Raw genomic sequence first — 17,913 nt, 5'->3', positions numbered from 1 at the left:
GCTGACTCACCCCGTGAAAATAAAGCTCGTTAAACTCATCGCCGATGCGCCGCAGCTCTTGCGCCACGTACGACTCCGGTCGCATGTCCCCCGCAGGCGCTGCTCCGTGGGGCGGATGGTGGTTATAGAGGGGCCATAATTCTGTGGAACACACAGACAGAGAAGGAGAGGTCAGCTAAGAGCGTTCTATGTAGAACAACTGTCTTTACTAAAGAACCATCTTTTTTGTGTGCATATAGGACCATTTCACCATGCAAAGAACCATTCAAGGATTAAGAATGTATGATTCCATATACACCCAATCCTTTTACTAGAGAACCCTTGAAAACTACCTTTTAAGTGTGTATAGAACCATTTCACCATGCAAAGACCCACTTAAAGAACAATCTTTTTTTAAGTGTGTCTGTAGAACCATTTCACCATGCAAAGAACCACTTAAAGAACCATATTTTTTAAGTGTGTCTGTAGAACCATTTCACCATGCAAAGAACCATTTAAACCTCAGACGGTTCTATATAGAACTTATGGTTAGGAGGTACACAGTACAGTGTTTCAAACCAGCTATTCATCTTTATACAACAGTTCACTCCAAGGGCACAATCTGATTGGTTGAGCGTAACTGATGTTTTAGCGTCGGTATGCGGTCAACAGCAAATCAGATATTCCATTGTTTTCAGTGGAAAATTCAGTGGCAGATAATTCTGCAACCACCACTGGAAACTCCTGTGGACCACTGTGTTCAAAAGAATGATCCGTCCACTTCTTCAGCTCAGAAACCAGAGTGTAACTGCTGCACCATTTAAGTTGGACCAGAAAATCCGAACAAGAAGCTGGAAGCCAAATACAGCCTCATAGGCTACGTTCCCATTACAAGCCTCATTGCTCAAATCCGATTTTTTGCTCAAATCTGATCTCTCTGACTCGATGGTTCACACTCGTTTAGGGAAGTGATTCAAATCAGTCATTAATGTGATTAACCAGCCTGATATGACCCTCATGCGCACATCCTACTCAGTAAGGTGACTGAATCACTGCATCATCAGCACAAACTGACGAGCAGAACGAGCTTCGCTGAGAAGATCATTAACTCTGATCAGCTCTCAGTTTCATTATTAGAGCCAGACGAAGGAGAAAAAGGTGAGATGAGCTGCTTCTCCACCGTTTACAGGCTTTAACGTCTGTTCGGCGCTGTTGTCATGGTAACGCTGAATGATGGCACACGTGCAGTGGAAAAAAGCACATGAATTCTGATCTGAGCATCACATTAAGGTCACATGGCCACGAATCGGATATGATCTATGACCACATATGGTGGCTCAGGTCAGATTTGAAAAGATCAGATTTGTGACCACACAGCCCTGAAAACATCACATCTGATTCACATCTGGGACAAAAATCTGATTTGTGCCACCAGCCTGGTAATGTGAATGTAGCCTTTGGCTGTAGTGAGTTATTAGTTTACTAGCGTCAGCCGTCGGCACTTCGGCCATGTTCGTGGAACTGCTTTGGGTTTGTGGCGATGTTAAAAGCTGAACGGATGATGTTCATGTGCTGTATGCTCATTGCTCATTGATAAAGTAAACCACAGCTTTAACAGAGTTCTTTAAAGCTCCACATAGCATTATTTACTCCTTAACCATCTTGGGTTTTGTTCTCATTTTTCCCCGGCCTTATTTATTTATTCATTTATTGTTACTATAGTGTCCTAAACTAATTTTAAGATGAACATCGACCAAAAATGTCTGTGGCCCAAATGTCTGTTTTTCATTGTACTGTATCATATGTTCTCATGACGTTTTCCAGTACCCAGCCTGAGTACAACGGCCAAGAATGTCTTCACAATAGGTTTCACTCCACTTCAAAACACAGCCTAAAGCAGACATGACACAAGGCCCCACTAACATGCTAACTCCAGTTTATGAAATGACAAAAAATCTAACTCAACAATAAGTAAAAATAATAACGAAACAAGTGAAGTCGTGGACTTGGATGACCAACCGCTTTCATACTGTGGCCTACATATTGTAATAATACTGTCATGTGTTTTTATGTCAATTGCTTTTATTGATTCTCAGCTTTTTTCAGCCCTTCAATCAGTTCATTTCTCTACTAAACGAGAACATTTTTAAGGTGCAAATGTGATCAGGGGTCATAACTTTTCACAGTAGCAGCTCATGTTTCAGAAAAGCATCATCATTATCAAAGGACCTGCTCTTTTGATCTGTATCTTAGCACTTGGTTTCATGGAAACTTGCGATTCATTCTTAATATCCTCACAAAGAGAAAGCTGTGGTCAGACGAGAAATAATTCTGCGTAAAGCAGTGGTGGAGATGTTTTGTGTGAAATGGTTCAGATGTCTTTACAGTGGTGGTGATAGGAACCAGGGGTTGCCATGACTACAACACAAATATAGTCATTTTATTTACTATCCAGAACCACCAGTGAATGCTGATGATGGAAAATAGTGGAAAATCTGGAATAAGTTTTCTTTGGGGACTATTTTATCTCACAGCACCCTGCATGTATCCCTCCACCATGAATACACTTTTAAAAGTTATGTTTTAGGCCAATATCTTCTGAAAATGATCAGAAAACAAACACTCAGACATCAGGCAGTGAATTCATAATCATTTCATATAGGATCTTTCTGTGAGGGAGCTTTTAAAGGTGGATGTCTGGTTCCTATCACCACCACTGCAAACAGTTCTTACACAGAAAGTTATTCTAGAACGGAACGTTTCACACCAAACCAATTCTTCTTAAACATTTAATTTTGCACCAATTTTAACAAACTGCACTAGCAGAAAACTGGAATGGACAAAAATAATAAACTTCCTTACAACCTTGATAAACATTCTTGGATTTGACCAGCACTGAGGATTGTGACATGAAGATCAAGTCCACAGTGGTGTAAACACTACTCTGAGGCTTGCAGCAGGTCTGAGCCCCACTGCAGAGAGCGCGCTGAGGCTAAGCGCTAATAATACAACCACAATCTGGCTGAACTTGCACTGATTCTCCAGCTATGACTCAAGTGAGAACTAGTTTTACTGTTATTTCTCATGCCCAATCATATTAGGACCATATGCTACTCATTTCCACACACAGCTACAACCGACTCATTGAGACTTTCACTATAAAATATCATAAATCGCTCTCGAGATATTACTCAATTACTTTCTCTGCTATAACTGGCTCGCCACAGGCCAACATCACAGGCAGCAATATTGTCAGGTGATAACATGCTCATTTGTTTGCATGAGGGCTGAATGGCTGCTCCTGCAGAGGGGTGAATTTATCAAGCGCCTACATAATAACACGCTACCGGCTGCTTCTTTGTCTACGTCAAACAAATCACCCATGCCACTGCTTACCCACTCCCTGTGTTTTAAGCCTAGACTCAAACACAATTGCCAGCTGCGCTGATTCAAAAATAAAGCCGTATGCAAATGTTCTGGTCAAACTTTTTATTGATTTTGAAGAGAACAAGCTCTACAGAGAACTCCACATTATAGCCACTGTCACTGGTCGTTGGCTGAGTTTAGCGTATTGGAAAAAGTCTAAATAAAATGTGACCTGTGCAAAAGATTAGATTTTAAACATTGTGCTTTTCGTTATGTTAAAATCAGTGACTGAGATGTAAACAAGGTCAGTCAGAATGGTGTGATGTGAAGTGGTGCACTTCTACAGTGGTGGTAACAAGAACCAATGGGGTCTACAACACATAAAACCTTGAAACAGAGAAAAACATGAAAACAGAGCGTTCTCTTTGAGGACTAGTTTGTCTAACAACCCCTCTTTGCCCTTAATAGACTTCAAAAAATGCATTTAATGCCAAAACCTGCAACGTATCCAGGAACAGTTCTCTGTGAGGGAGCTTTTAGAGGTGAAGGTCTGGTTCCTATCACCACCACTGTGAACAGTTCTGACTTGGTATGTTTCTCTAGAATGGAACGTTTCAGACCAAACTGCTAGGAACTGTTCTGCTTACATCTTAACCACTTAATCACTCAGAAATTTTGAGCCCCCATTTAAAATCCCCTCACAAAGACTGGGACTGGGACATAAGGCCCCAGTACTTCAACTGATTTCGCTAGAATGGAGCTTTTCACACCAAACCACTCTGACTGACTCTGGTCACATGTGAACTATTAAGTTATACACAAACTTTGGAAAATGGTTGGAATTTTCCCCTATATAGGATGTGTTAACTTATTTACACTTAGAAAATGACCAGAACGATGTAGGTTGTGCCTTTGCATGCGACTGAAATGTGTGACGGAGTCGAGGTGCATCAACAAATTGCGCTGAACCTGTCTGAGCATCTCGCAATCCGGTCTGTGCCAATCCGAGCACAAAGAAACCAAACAAGATGTCCAAACAAGCAGTTTCTGGCGGGCGAACTCAACAACTGCCAGATGAGAACCCTGATAAGTCAGTGTTGCCTTCCTTCTCCATTAAGAGTGGCCTCTTGAAGACAGGGCGCTAGTGAGGCACTACAGGAAGACAGTTTATCACCCTCTGCTATCTCCTGGCTGTCAATGGGCGGGGGTGGGGGGGGGGTGGGGGTGGGGGGATCTCGTGTCTAGCCTACAACAAAAGACATGGCACTCTATTTTGACTGGGCTTCTGCCTCTCTTGCCCAGCTCAAGCTCCCGCAACAGTAATAATAAAGAGAAAACAAGCAAATCAGCTCACTCCATCACTCGGCATTGAGAGGAGACAGTGGCTCGCTGTATGGTTTAAACATGAGGGCTGCAAAAAGGACGTTTATGTTGGGTTTGGGAACAGCTAAACAGTCCTCCTGCCCCTTAGACACGCGCACATGCTTAATTGTAGGGGTGGGTGATACGGAAGAAATGTAATATCACAATACTAAGAGGTTTTCACGATAAATTATACATCACAATATTTATTTTTTCGGATATCTGAGAATTTGGAAACAACAAAGTGGTAAAAACTATTAATATAATGCAGAATATTTAACATTATACATGCTGTGCTGAGCTACATCCAAGAGTACGGGACTCATAAGCCTCTTTTTGTAAACAAACGTGCAGTTGTTGAGGGCTGATGATATCCACACATGTCTCAGAAAAGCATACTGTGACATAATTTATCACGATAATGATAAATATTGTCATATTGCCCAGGTCTGCTTGCACAATGACATTGGAATCATATCGCCATCGGCAGATATCGGCTTTAAAAATAAATCAGGACTCACAAGGCTCTTTTTTGTAACCATGCAGTTGGGGAGCAATTTTAAGCACTGACAATATCCACCATTCACTGACAAGTGCATATAGTGACAATTTAACACAAAATAAATACTAAAAAAAAAATAGTCATATCGCCCAGTTCTACTTAGTATCTGTAAATATTGGCTTACAAATACTGGACTGACATTTAGATTGCAAAATTCTATAAAAATGTTTAAAAATCGGTGGGATTAACCTTAAATGTATGAGAATCGGCAGATGCATACATGAAAAATATTAGCCCACAATTCCCATATCAGCACAACCCTAATGCTTAGGGCACTCAGGGCAGTGCAGCTTGCCACTGGGGGACAGACTTAACTGAAATACTCAATTCAAGCACAGATTTTCTGACTACAAATGAAGTGATGAACAGAACCTTCTCCTTCAACGATGCTCATGAAACACACAAACCTCTGTACGCTGGAGTAAACATAAGCTGCTGTAGATTTTCCTCCGTACAGCTTGTTGCTACAAAGCCCAAAAAGCCTTTAACTGACATCAATAAAACACCTTAAACAGGTTTGAAAGACCTGCTTTCACATTACATCAGGGCTCAAATACACTACAGGTTTGTATTCCTGTCTTTGTGGGCCATTTCCATGGACTTTTGTATGACTTTGGCTGAGGGGATAATAATGATGTTTATTGTTAATGTGATGAGAACCATCACATGCTATCATACAGTCACTGCTTGCCTAATATTGTAATATTATATTGTCGCCCTAAAATGCGAACGCCTAGCTACAGTTAATGAAGCTAATCTTAAAGAGGAACTCCACTAATTTTTTGAAAATTAGAAATAATTAAATGGTTAAGATATAAATAGAGTCGTTCAGAGCAGTTTGGTGTGAAACGCTCTGTTCTAGAGTAACTTACCAAGTCAGAACTGCTCACAGTGGTGGTGACAGTCACCAGATGTCCAACTCTAAAAGCTCACAGAAAGTTCCTACATGAGATGGTTATGAATTCACTGCCTGGTGACTGAGACATCAACAAGTTTTATGATGGCTTTGAAATAAGGTTTCGAGCTCATTTCACACCAAAAGCACCCCTCTGAATGACTCAGAAACATCACTAACACTCAGGTATAGTTATGCAGAAATTTTGGTGGAATTCCCCTTTAATTTCTGTAAGCTAAGTAAATGTTTTGGCTGTTTTAGATTCTTTAAACTGAAGCTGATTTTGACAGGTAGCATGTGCAGGCAAATATCTGCAGATAACGCACTGGTGTCAGGTCCGAAACGTTCTCCAAACCAAACAGCCTCGAGTTAAATCAGTGAACAGAAGGGATGCGTGTGCCTCTTCGTGTGTGCCTGCATAGCATGTACACGTAAGAAACAGTTTGATGGGTTAGGGCAGCGGCACTCTTACCGAAAGTCTGAGCGTTCCCTCGCGCCTCAGCAATGCGCTGCAGGGCGTGAGTGATTACTTGACTAGACGGGCTGGGGGTCTGCGTGGACGCGCTGTGCGTCACGAGCGGAGAGCTGGGCTCGCTCTCAAACGAAAAGTATCCGCTTGAGGACCTGGATAGTGTTCGGAAGAGAGGCGAACGCGACTGGTAACCCAGAAGGCTATTAGGCATTGTAATCCCTCCCCTAACCGGGTCCCCCTCGCCGGGCTCAGGCTGCTCGCACTGCTCGGCGGCCCGGGAGGAGGCTGCTCCGCTGCTCTGACCACTCTCCCCCTGCTCCTTTAAGAAGGCTGGGCGGCCGGCCCGGTTTGACCGCCTGCGGGACAAACAAAACAGCAGTAATTACTGTTCTGCATGTGAACTGGGCAAAAAGAGCTACGGGGTTCTTTAGCAATGGCAACGGTATAGAACCACTTCGCATGCTTAAATGGTTCTCTAATTGGTGAAATGGTTCTTCAGATTGATGGAGAACGTGTTGTATATGGTTACATATAGTACCAAAAAGGGTTCTGCTATTATTATGATGGCAAGCTTGGAACCCTTTTTGTGCTATACAGAACCATTTTCTTCTATATAGAACCATATACATGCTTAAATGGTTCTTTGATGGAAAATGTGTTGTTTATGGTTCCATCTAGCACCAAAAAGGGCTCTTCTATTGGTACAAAGTCATGTATACAACAGAAGAACCCTTCAGAAATGTACAAGGAACCACATGCAGCTAATTCTCCATCAAAGAACCATTTAAGCATGTAAATGGTTCTGTATAGAACATAGAGAACATGTGTGTGCTCAAATGGTTCTTTAAAGGAGAGTGTGTTGTATATGGTTCCTAAAAAGGGAACCCTTTTTGGTGCTATATAGAAAAATCCTCAAAATGGGTCTATATACAATTGCATGCAAGAGAGAACCACTTCACCATGCAAAGACCCATGCATGCAAATAGTTCTAAATAGAATATATGGTTCTATACAGAACCAAAAAGGGTTCTGGTTGTGTTACCCTTTTTGGTCCCATATAGAATCATATACAACACTGATCTAGAACTTTTTCAACATGCAAATGGTTTAGAAATTATGGTTCTACATGGAACCATTGCCTTTACTAAGGAACCCTAAAAGAACCAGCCGTTGTTAGGAGTGCAGTGGTTGCTGCTGCTTAATTTGACGTTGAGACTTTGAGATGTTGCGACGGACGGGACTGGCTAGGAGTGGGTGGGGGGAGGGGGTGTGGGCAGTGGTGGGGAGGGGAGGGTTCACGAACACTGGAGCCAGCACGGCGCGTGCGTGCGCGAGTGGTTAAAAAAGTTGTCCAATAAATGTTCGTCGGCTTCGAGTTCGAATTTTCCATTCCACCTTAAATGGTCTAGCAGTTTCATTACGGAGCCTCTGGATGCACTAATGTAACTGCTGCTATTTAAGGTGGAACGGGAAAGTTCGAAGACGAGCTGGCGAAAAGGAAGACCAACGTTCAGCCTCGTCTGCTCCGCCGTGTTTACCGGCCTCGAGCCTCGCGGTGCTTTGAAGCGGCGCCGCCGGCTGAAGTGCGTCACAGCTCGAGCCCAACTTCCTATTTTTTATTTTTATTTCTCTCTCTTTCTCCCCCTCTCTCTCTCCACCCCTCCCTCTCTCTCTCTCTCGATGAGAATCCCTGAAAGAGCCGCGTCATCTCCCACTAAGCCGTACAAATAACCCGGCTCTGCTATTGTTTTCATCCCTTTTCTTTCTTTTTCTTTTCCTTTCAACCTGAGCGTGACAAAGCGCCTCGCGAGCGAGTCATCATCGCGCGGCGACGAAGACACGCTGTCGAGTGCCGAGAGGAGCGCGAGACGCCCAGCAGTAGCACGCTCGCGGCAGCGAACGCGCTTAAAAACGTGGTTCTTCAAGGGTTCTTTAGCAAATGGAACGGCTCTCTTTGGAGGACGTGCTGTATGGTTCTGTGTAGCACCAAAAAGGGTGACAATAGCAGAACCCTTGGTTCTCACAGAACAGTTAACATGCTTAAACGGTTATTTGATGGAGAATTTGTTATATATGGTTCCATATGCAACTTTTTTTGAAAATGGTTCTATATAGCACCAAAAAAGGGTTCTAAGCTTGACATCGTTATAATAACCATTTTCAAAAAAGGTTCCTATAGAACCACCTGCATTGCACGGTGAAATGGTTGTTTAATGGAGAATGTGTTTGTATATGGTTGTGTACAATACCCCACAATTGGTTCTAAGCTTCTAAGAAGAACCCTTCTGGTGCCACACAGAACCATTTCCAACAAAAGTGCTATACAGAACCATATACAACACGTTCCCCATCCAAAAGCCATGTGACCACGCGGAGAACTGTTCAGGTGTGCAAGCAGAACTCACGGTTCCGAACAGAACCACCGTCTTGGCTAAAGAACCCTAGAAGAACCGGCAGTTTCGGAGCGTGGGCTCCAGGCAGGACCGGGTTAGTGTTTGTGTGTGTGAGAGGCAAGGAGGCAAAACAGATCGAGTGAGCGAAATAAAGGCAGCGTGTCGCGCCCCCTAGCGGCTGTACACACACACACACACACACACACACACACACACGCACACGCGCACGCTCGCACACACACACAGACGGAAAAAATAGCACCGCACCGCGTCGCGTGCATTCGGCCCAAAACAAAGGCGCGTGTTTTAGTTACTGCACGCTTCGCTCGCGCAGTACGTGGTGCTCGAGACAGACTGCTCGAGTTCCTCTGATCCGGGCTGAGGCAGCACCGAGCCGCGCGAGCCGAACAGGTGCTCAGGTGTTTCAGGTCCGTTCGGTAGCGCGAGGTGTCGGTTTGGTTCACAGCGCGAGGAGCGGAAAGCTGTTGTTTTTTTAAACTGGGCTTAAAGTGGACCGTTTGTTTTCCAGGTGCGCAAAACTAATGAACCAACAAACTAATAAACTTATAAAATTATTAAAATGTTTAAAATGTGTGAAAAAGCACGCGCAGCGATTTTAGAGCAACCCGTGGTCGCGCGCGCTCATGCTGCGCGAATTAAAGGAGGATAAAAGAGAGAGAGAAAAAAAAAGTTTCCAAGGTTTTCGGTTCAATAATAGTCCCTGAAAAGTTGCGGCCGGTGTCGAGCCTCGCGCACTTACCTGGACATGGTGGATCCTGCGCCTCGGAGGCGCGCGCTTAAAGCCTAAACACGTTGGAGGCGATTTGGAAACCGGTCCCAGAGAATCAGAGACTCCAGTAAAGGAGAAAAGGGACAGATAATGAGGAAGGTGATGTATACGGTCCTCCGGAGAAGAACACGGGCAAACACTGAAACGAGCTTTTCTGGCGGACAGAAGGCGAGCAGGTCCGGGAGTGGAGCAGGAACCGAGCCGCCCTGCGCGCGCAGAGAAAAAACAAAAGGAAGAACAGCGAAAAAAATAAAGTCCGGTTTAAAGAAGGTCCGCGCGGGGTGGACGCTCTTTTGTTCGCTCGTGCGCTCCGAGTGGAGCCTCCTCGCGGTCCGCGCGCCTGCAGCTCTCTGCGGAGCGCAGCTTCGTTCTTAACAAACACCGTCTGCGCGGCCTGGCCCCGCCCACACACACCACACAAACTGTGGGGCTGGGCGTTTCGACCACATCCTCGCTGAAGCCCCGCCCCCACGTGTTTGTTCAAGCGCAAACGGACTGGTGGCGGTCCAAGGGCAACCCCACCGAAATTTCTGCTTCAGAGTGGTTTGGTGAGAAGCGGTTTACAGTGGTGGTGATAGGAACCAGGCGTCGCCATGACTACAACACAACTATAGACATTTTATTCACCATCCAGAACCACCAGAGAACCTACACGAGTCTTCTGAGTTAATATGGAATGCTGATAATGGAAAATAGTGGAAAATCTGGAATAATAAGTTTTATTTGAGGACTATTTTGCCGCACAGCGCCCTGCATGTATCCCTCCACCATAAATGGAGTTTAAGTTCTCTAAACTATCATAAAACAGCGTCTCAGTCATCAGGCAATGAATTCATAACCATTTCATGTAGGAACGTTCCGTGAGGAGGGTTTTAGACATTGGTAAGTTTCTCTAGAATGGAGCGTTTCACACCAAATCACTCTGTTTTGAACCACTTAATCATGTAGGAATTTCAGAAAATCGATGCAGTTCCGTATTAAGCATTTAATCATCCTAAAATGTTGAGCAGTCTGTGAAATTCCTCTTTAAAGTTTCTGTAAATGCTTTATTCTGTAGCTTTATATCCTACAATTTATACACAAAGTAGATAGATAGATAGATAGATAGATAGATAGATAGATAGATAGATAGATAGATAGATAGATAGATAGATGTAGGTATAGATATACTATAGAGTGTCGCTGCTGGACCGAGAACCAAAAATATCCAGCCAACAGCGTCCTGTGGGCAGCATCCTGTGACCACTGATGAAGGACTAGAGGATGACCAACACAAACTGGGCAGCAGCAGGTGAGCTATCGTCTCTGACTTTACATCTACAAGGTGGACCAACAAGGTAGGAGTGTCTACTAGAGTGGACAGTGAGTGGACAGTGTTTAAAAACTCCAGCAGCACTGCTAGAATTAGAATTCAGAATGATTGACCAACTATGTTTTACACACAGATAAATTAGACCTCAACACTTAACCCATCCGTGCAGTGAAACATGTACACTAGTGAGCACACACATTAGGGGCAGAGAGCACACTTGCCCGGAGTGGTGGGCAGCCCTATCCACAGTGCCCGTGAGCAGTTAGGGGTTAGGTACGTTGCTCAAGGGCAATTCAGTCATGTACTGTGACTGAAAAGCTCAGGGGATCAAACCAGCGACCTTCAGGTCACAGGGTTCGTTCCCTAAACTCCAGCCTCCGACTGCCCCCCCCGCTGTGTCTAATCCACTTGTACCAGCACAACATACACAAACACACCACCACCACGTCAGTGTTACTGCAGTGCTGAGAATGATCCACCACCCAAACAGTACCTGCTCTGTGAGGGTCAGTGGGGCTCCTGATCACTGAAGAACAGGGTAAAAGGGGGCTAACAAAGTATCAGAGAAACAGATGGACTACAGTCTGTAACTGATGGGGGAATGTGCTGTAGATAAAAAAAATGGTTCTATACAGTGCCAAAAAGGGGTTCTTTTATTGTTACAGGCTTGAAATCATCATTATAAAAGAACCCTTTTTTGGTATCACATAAAACCATCTTCTAAAAGGTTCTGTATAGAACCATCTACAGTGCATTGTACACACACACACATATATATATGTATAGAGAGAGAGAGAGAGAGAGAGAGAGATACACACACCAATCAGGCATGTAGTACCAAAAAGTTCTCCATCAATCTGAAGAACCATTTAATCATGCAAAGGGTTCTGTGAGTGTTCATGGTTCTATACAGAGCCATTTTCTTTACCAAAGAACCCTTGAAGAACCTTCTTTTTTTAAAGAGTGTTTGATGTAACAGGCTGAGCTATTTTAGTCATACCGATGATTGCCCAAACTTTACTCCTTGAGTCATGCTTGCAAGTACGTCTGCAAACGTCTGGGCATCTGAGATCTGTTCCATCCAGTCTGAAAACTAGGTAAACATTATGAAGCCCCCCCCTTCAGCCCTGTCCTCTGAGCAGAGACTCAAACCGGCCGCCTACTGCTGACTTTCCAATAACACTAATGCTCTGATATTAGTATGAATGCAATAAGTAATAGTAAATATATGTGATAATAGTGTGTAATAATGATCACAAGCCTTTCAAGCGGAAACCAGAACCACCCAGCAGCGTAACGTAGGACATACTGTTCACAGTGGTGGTGATAGGAACCAGACATCCACCTCTGAAAGCTCCCTCACAGAAAGTTCCTACAAGAAATGGTTATGAATTCTGTTTTTTGATAGTCCTACTTTTGGCCTAAAACACACTTTAAGCCCCATTCATGGTGCAGGGATACATGCAGGGCGCTGTGAGGCAAAATAGTCCCCAAAGAAAACTTATTGTAGAAGATTTTCCACTATTTTCCATCATCAACATTCCAATTACACTCAGAAGGCTTGTGTAAGTTCTCTGGTGGTTCTGGATGGTAAATAAAATGTAAAAAAAAGAGTTAGGCAGAAATGTTGCAAAATTGATTGACCTGCCATTTCTTACCGATAGTTCGGACAGTGGGAACCGTGAGCATGAAGCACTTTGTAGGCATTAACTATCTTCATTTTCGGATGCTCAGCCAGCTGCTCAGAGGAGCTCATGGTTGATGAGTGTTAGCACATCAGCTCACAGTTCCTAAAGGCAATTCTTGGCCTGCCTGACCAGTCCTAACAAGTCAGTTAAGGCCTAACAAGTCCTGTTCTGAGACTTTACAACTAGACAGGTGTCCAAACTTTTGCACATGCCACAATAGCTAGTTTAAAAGTTTTACTAGAAGAGACTTTTCACTTATTTTCGCTTCAGAAATCAACAAAATATGTCATCTGGTTCAGGGGCCTGAACATTTGCATAAAACCATAAGTATTATTTGATGCCAAGAACCAAAACTGTAATATCTGTGTGTGTGTCTGTGGCTAATTATGCAAAACATTTTCAGTTCAAATGGTAAATAAGAATGACAAGAAAACCAAACAATGTTTAATAATAATAACTTTGTGTTTAAAGTAGTTCCTAATACAGATAAGATTGCTGTAATTAGCCCATTTGATAAAATACAGGATTTGGAAGCAGTATATATGTAATCCAAGCCAAAAGTAATTAAAATCTCTTCATGCTAACAATATATAAAGTGAATAACAATGTTATGAGTGGATTATAAAACATTCCTGTAATTACAATCACATTAAAAAGTTAAAAGAAAGCCACTAGTATTTGCATTCTCATTTGCATGTGCAGTCAAGACTCTATATTATTTTCAACTTGCCACCACTTTTTCCAAAAAGCAGCACTAAAACACAGACTTCAATATAAGGAACGTCGAAGAGCTGATAGTTGCACTTGTACCTTACAGAATCTAGTGGAGTATAAGTCACCAATAATGCAGGTAAACAAAACCTCACATGGAATTAAAAAAGAGACAGATTAATTCTGCAGTACTTAAAAAAAATCTATAGGCAGGATCATATTATTGCCTAAATAACATTTTTTTGTATTTATTTTTTCCTTAAATTCCATTTATAATGTTTAATGTTGTTTATGTTACTGTGCCATTAAGGTTGATATATGCAAATGAGCTCTATTCTGATTGGTTGAAAAAGCAGTGCAGGCTGACACACTACTTGTAACATCAGTGTAAGTGGGTGGAGCTAAACTTCTGTAGGCTGGATAGGTATATCTTAGAATATTGTCGCTGTCCAATGAAAAACAAGTATGTCCAAAATATTAACTTTACAGAAGAGAGCAAAAACGCTCTTACCTTTCAATGCAAGTCAATGTAAAGAGATTTTGTGCGAAGTGATTTTAAAGCATTGCTATTGGTCCATGCATCATGAAGTTGTTACACAATGTAAAGGACAGCTGGCGTGTGGAAATTATGTAGAAAACTAAAAATCAACAAAAAATGGAGATGCATCACAGAAATGGTCAAGTCAAAAGGGCCCATTTTTGCAGCTTAGTTTGATGTTGTATGAAATGGAGAATTTTTAACTTCTAACAGTGTTTACATATTACATCGTAAATATTACATATAGTATTTAAAAAAGTGAGGAAAGTATGTTTTTCCACACAACAGAAGCTTCATGCTTTTCCATTCCACTTTAAATGGTGCCTGGGGCTCCAGGTTGTAAAAGCTGCACCATTTTAGGTGGAACGGGACAATTCAAACAAGAAGCCAGCAAATGAGAAGCGGCTTCAGCCTCGTGACTGTTTAGTGTTTGAGTTTCTCGTTGCAGGTTAAACGTATGAGGAAACCAGCTGGAGTGATAATAACCACTAAAAAGTCCATTCGTCTCCAGATTATCGATGTTTATCTTAAATCTCTCTTTGCCGTTTCTTTAGCAACTAGCTAGGCCAGACCGTCATCTGTGTTGCTATGGTGACCAGCAGTCTGTGCTGATCTTCAGGGTTAAAGGGCGAATTAGCAGTTTTACATTAACTCCAGCATTTAAGACCATTTAATGTTAAATTTGTTTTTGTGTTGAACGATCAGCAGAGCTTTATTTTACTGTAAAGGAGGATTATTTTCGTTTTACCTACAAGCCTAATTCAGCTGTGGAGCAACAACAGGGCAGTAAAAGAGTTGCATGCAGCATGTTGCTGACCCCTGATCTGGACACTCAGTCAGGGATTAGTTACAACTCTGACTAATGTAGAATGGAAAAAATGGAGTGACACTGGCTATTGATTAAATATCAAGTTTAAAATGTTAATTAGCTCAGCATACTGGCCAATATGGATGTACACTTCTCATACATGATAACCAAGTATAAATAGTATTTTATATTCAAAAATGTAAAAAATGTAAAAAGGAAATTTGGTGCAGCCAAATTAATAATAGTATCATCCATAATGTTTCAGGTGCTGTGCTGAAGTGTGTTAACAGACGAGTTATACTCACTTAATACTTATTGTCAGAGCCACAGATGGAGCAGACTGGTTTAAATAAGGGAGAACTGTAGTGGGAGTAATGGGGTCTCAGGTGTGAATGTGTGGAGACTGCAAATCGCTCATAGGTCAGGTAGGAGAACCCTTTTGTAGAATTTTGCTTAGGGCCCCAGGGAGGTGGGAAGATATCCATACTCCAGTGTGTCATCATAAAATTCAGCAAAAAAGCTGGAGTTCCAGATGTTAGGATCTACTCAGATGCATATAATCCAGGTGTAGAAGCAGGAGTCATCAGTAAAAGCTAGGGGCCCAACCAAGCATTTTATACAGGTAGGCGAAGGTGGTGTTAGGATTCTGGCCCAAGGACTCATATTGATATAGTGTAGGGTGCTTGATCAGACGGGGACTGAACCCGTCTATAGCATAGAAGGCAGAAGTGTTACCCACTACACTATACACCTGCTACACTAACCTACCACTATACAATATTAGCTATTTAGACATTAATTGGCTGTGTGTTCAGTTCTTTTCAGAGGACAGTAAATCTGTACTGCTATACAAGCTGCACACTGACTACTTTAAGTTATATCCAAGTTTCATTTCTATAGTGTCATCCCATGAAAAGATAAAATAAAATATCTGCAGAAATGTGAGGGGTGTACTTACTTTTGTGAGATATTGTATCTACACATACAGACAAAGCACAAATAAATTTAACCTGTGCTCCCACAGTAAAAACACTACTTCAAAAACAATGCTGTATTCAGATCTGAGATATCTACAGGATTTTGTTCTGATCTCTTTAAACCCAAGCCATTAGTGATAAGCTAAATATATATACAATTATCTTTTATACACTACTTTGTACAGACTACTTTGGAGTCTGTCCCAAACCCTAACCCATAAATTTTAAATTTACGCTTACATTGCATTTTGTATTTTTAATTTTTTTAAAGTAGAGATGAAAGATTTAGACAGATCATAAGTTTAATGTTTAACTTTATTCAAAAACCGCTGTCCTAAATTTTCATTACACACGTGAAAGGTTTCACCGGCTTCATTATTGTTTTGGTAGTGATAAAATGGAATGTCAAATCATTTGTTTTGATAAAATAAACATAATTAAGGCGTATCCTCACTCAAACAAAAGTCCAAGTCAGTTAAAAGTCTCAAATGTGTTTTGAACTCCAAATTTGGTAGAATGATTCAAATATATTTTGGATTTTTATACTCCCGTATATCATGTACCCTGCCCGGGAGAGGGTCACCGGGACCTACCCCTGGAGCCAGGCCTGGGAGTAGTGTTCCTCGGCGAGTGCCTGGTGGCCAGGCAGCCCACGTAACTTGGCCGGGCTCAGCCCGAAGAGGCAATGTAGGGAGACCATGTGAGCCCACCACCCACAAGGTCCAGCATGGGGGGGGCAGTGCAGTGTCGTATAGGCAGTGGGAGATTGCAGGGAGACCCTTGGGGCCTAGGCCCCTGTGGTAGATACTTGGTACGTGGAATGTAACCTCGCTGGGGGTGGGGGTGGGGGGGGGGGGGGTTTGGGAAGTAGCCGGAGGTTGTGGGTTGTGCAGGAGGTTGAGAAGTAACAACTAGATATAGTTGGGCTCACCTCCACCCACAGTGTTGGTTCTGGAACCAAACTCCTGGAAAGGGGTTGGTCCCGCTCCTACTCAGGGGTTGCAGAGGGTGAGAGGCACCACGCAGGTGTGGTGATACTCACGAGTCCCCGGCTGGCGACCATGCAGTTAGAGTTTGTCCCGGTGGAGGAGTGGGTTGCCTCAATGCCAATTAAAATCGCAGAGAGGCAAATTCTGACTGTTGTCTGTGCTTATGCACCAAACAACAGGTCAGAGTATTTGGCCTTCTTGGAGAAAGTGGGTGGGGTTCTGGAAAGGGTCCTGCCTACAGAGTCCATGATCTTACTGGGAGACATCAATGCTCATGTTGGCAATGACTGGGGAGACCTGGAGAGGCGTGATTGGGAAGAACAGCCTGCCCGATCTAAACCCGAATGGTGAATTGTTATTGGACTTCTGTGCCAGGAATGGATTGTCCATAGTGAACACCAAGTTCGAACACAAGGATGTTCAGTGTACATGGTACCAGAGCCCCTTTGGTCAAAGGTCAAGGATCGACTTTGTTGTCGTTTCATCTGACTTGGGACCATATGTTCTGGACATTCAGGTGAAGAGAGGTGCTGAGCTGTCATCTGATCACCATCTGGTGGTGAGTTGGATCAGGCCCAAGCAAATAGTGAGGGTGTGCTGGGAATGACTGTTGGAGGCCCCTTTTGAGAAGGATTTAAACTCTCACCTCCAGGAGAGCTTTTCTCATGTCCCGGAGGAGGTAGGGGACATGGAGTCTGAATGGACACTGTTTAAAACCTCCATTGTGGAGGCTGCCAGGTATAGCTGTGGCCAAAAGCTTGTGGGTGCCTGTCGGGGCGGTAACCCAAGAACCTCCTGGTGGACATTGGTGGTGAGGGAGGGAGTCAGGACAGAAGCTTCTGGTGTGTCAAGTTCCATTTCCCTGTTGGAGGTCACTGAGGTAGTTGGCAAGGCATCAGGGGTGGATGAGATTCATCCAGAGATGCTTAAGGCTCTGGATACTGTGGGGCTGTCATGGCTAACACACCTCTGCAATATTGCATGGACCTTGAAACAGTACCCTTGGACTGGCAGACCAGGGTGGTAGTCCCTATTTTTAAAAAGGGGGACCGAAAGGTGTGTGCCAACTAT

The 17,913-nt window shown here is 43.1% G+C and overlaps 1 protein-coding gene across 1 annotated transcript in view; it reads right to left on the bottom strand.

Annotated features, from left to right (window-relative positions):
* Window positions 1-10,173, bottom strand: part of bcl2l11 (BCL2 like 11) — a 30,764-nt gene extending 20,591 nt beyond the window's left edge. Inside the window, exons 1-3 of the mRNA XM_017702659.2 lie at window positions 9,790-10,173; window positions 6,637-6,992; window positions 11-141 (exon numbers count right to left, since the gene is read on the bottom strand). Coding sequence (XP_017558148.1) covers window positions 11-141; window positions 6,637-6,992; window positions 9,790-9,797 — 495 coding nt within the window. The 5' untranslated portion in view covers window positions 9,798-10,173. The remainder of the gene's footprint in view (window positions 1-10; window positions 142-6,636; window positions 6,993-9,789) is intronic.
* Between the last annotated feature and the right edge of the window lie 7,740 nt (window positions 10,174-17,913).

Source organism: Pygocentrus nattereri, chromosome 5 (genome assembly GCF_015220715.1).
Source record: "Pygocentrus nattereri isolate fPygNat1 chromosome 5, fPygNat1.pri, whole genome shotgun sequence".
In the NCBI taxonomy this organism is placed as follows: domain Eukaryota; kingdom Metazoa; phylum Chordata; class Actinopteri; order Characiformes; family Serrasalmidae; genus Pygocentrus; species Pygocentrus nattereri.
Note: the sequence above shows the minus strand (reverse complement) of the source record. Positions and strands in the feature narration are given on the sequence as shown.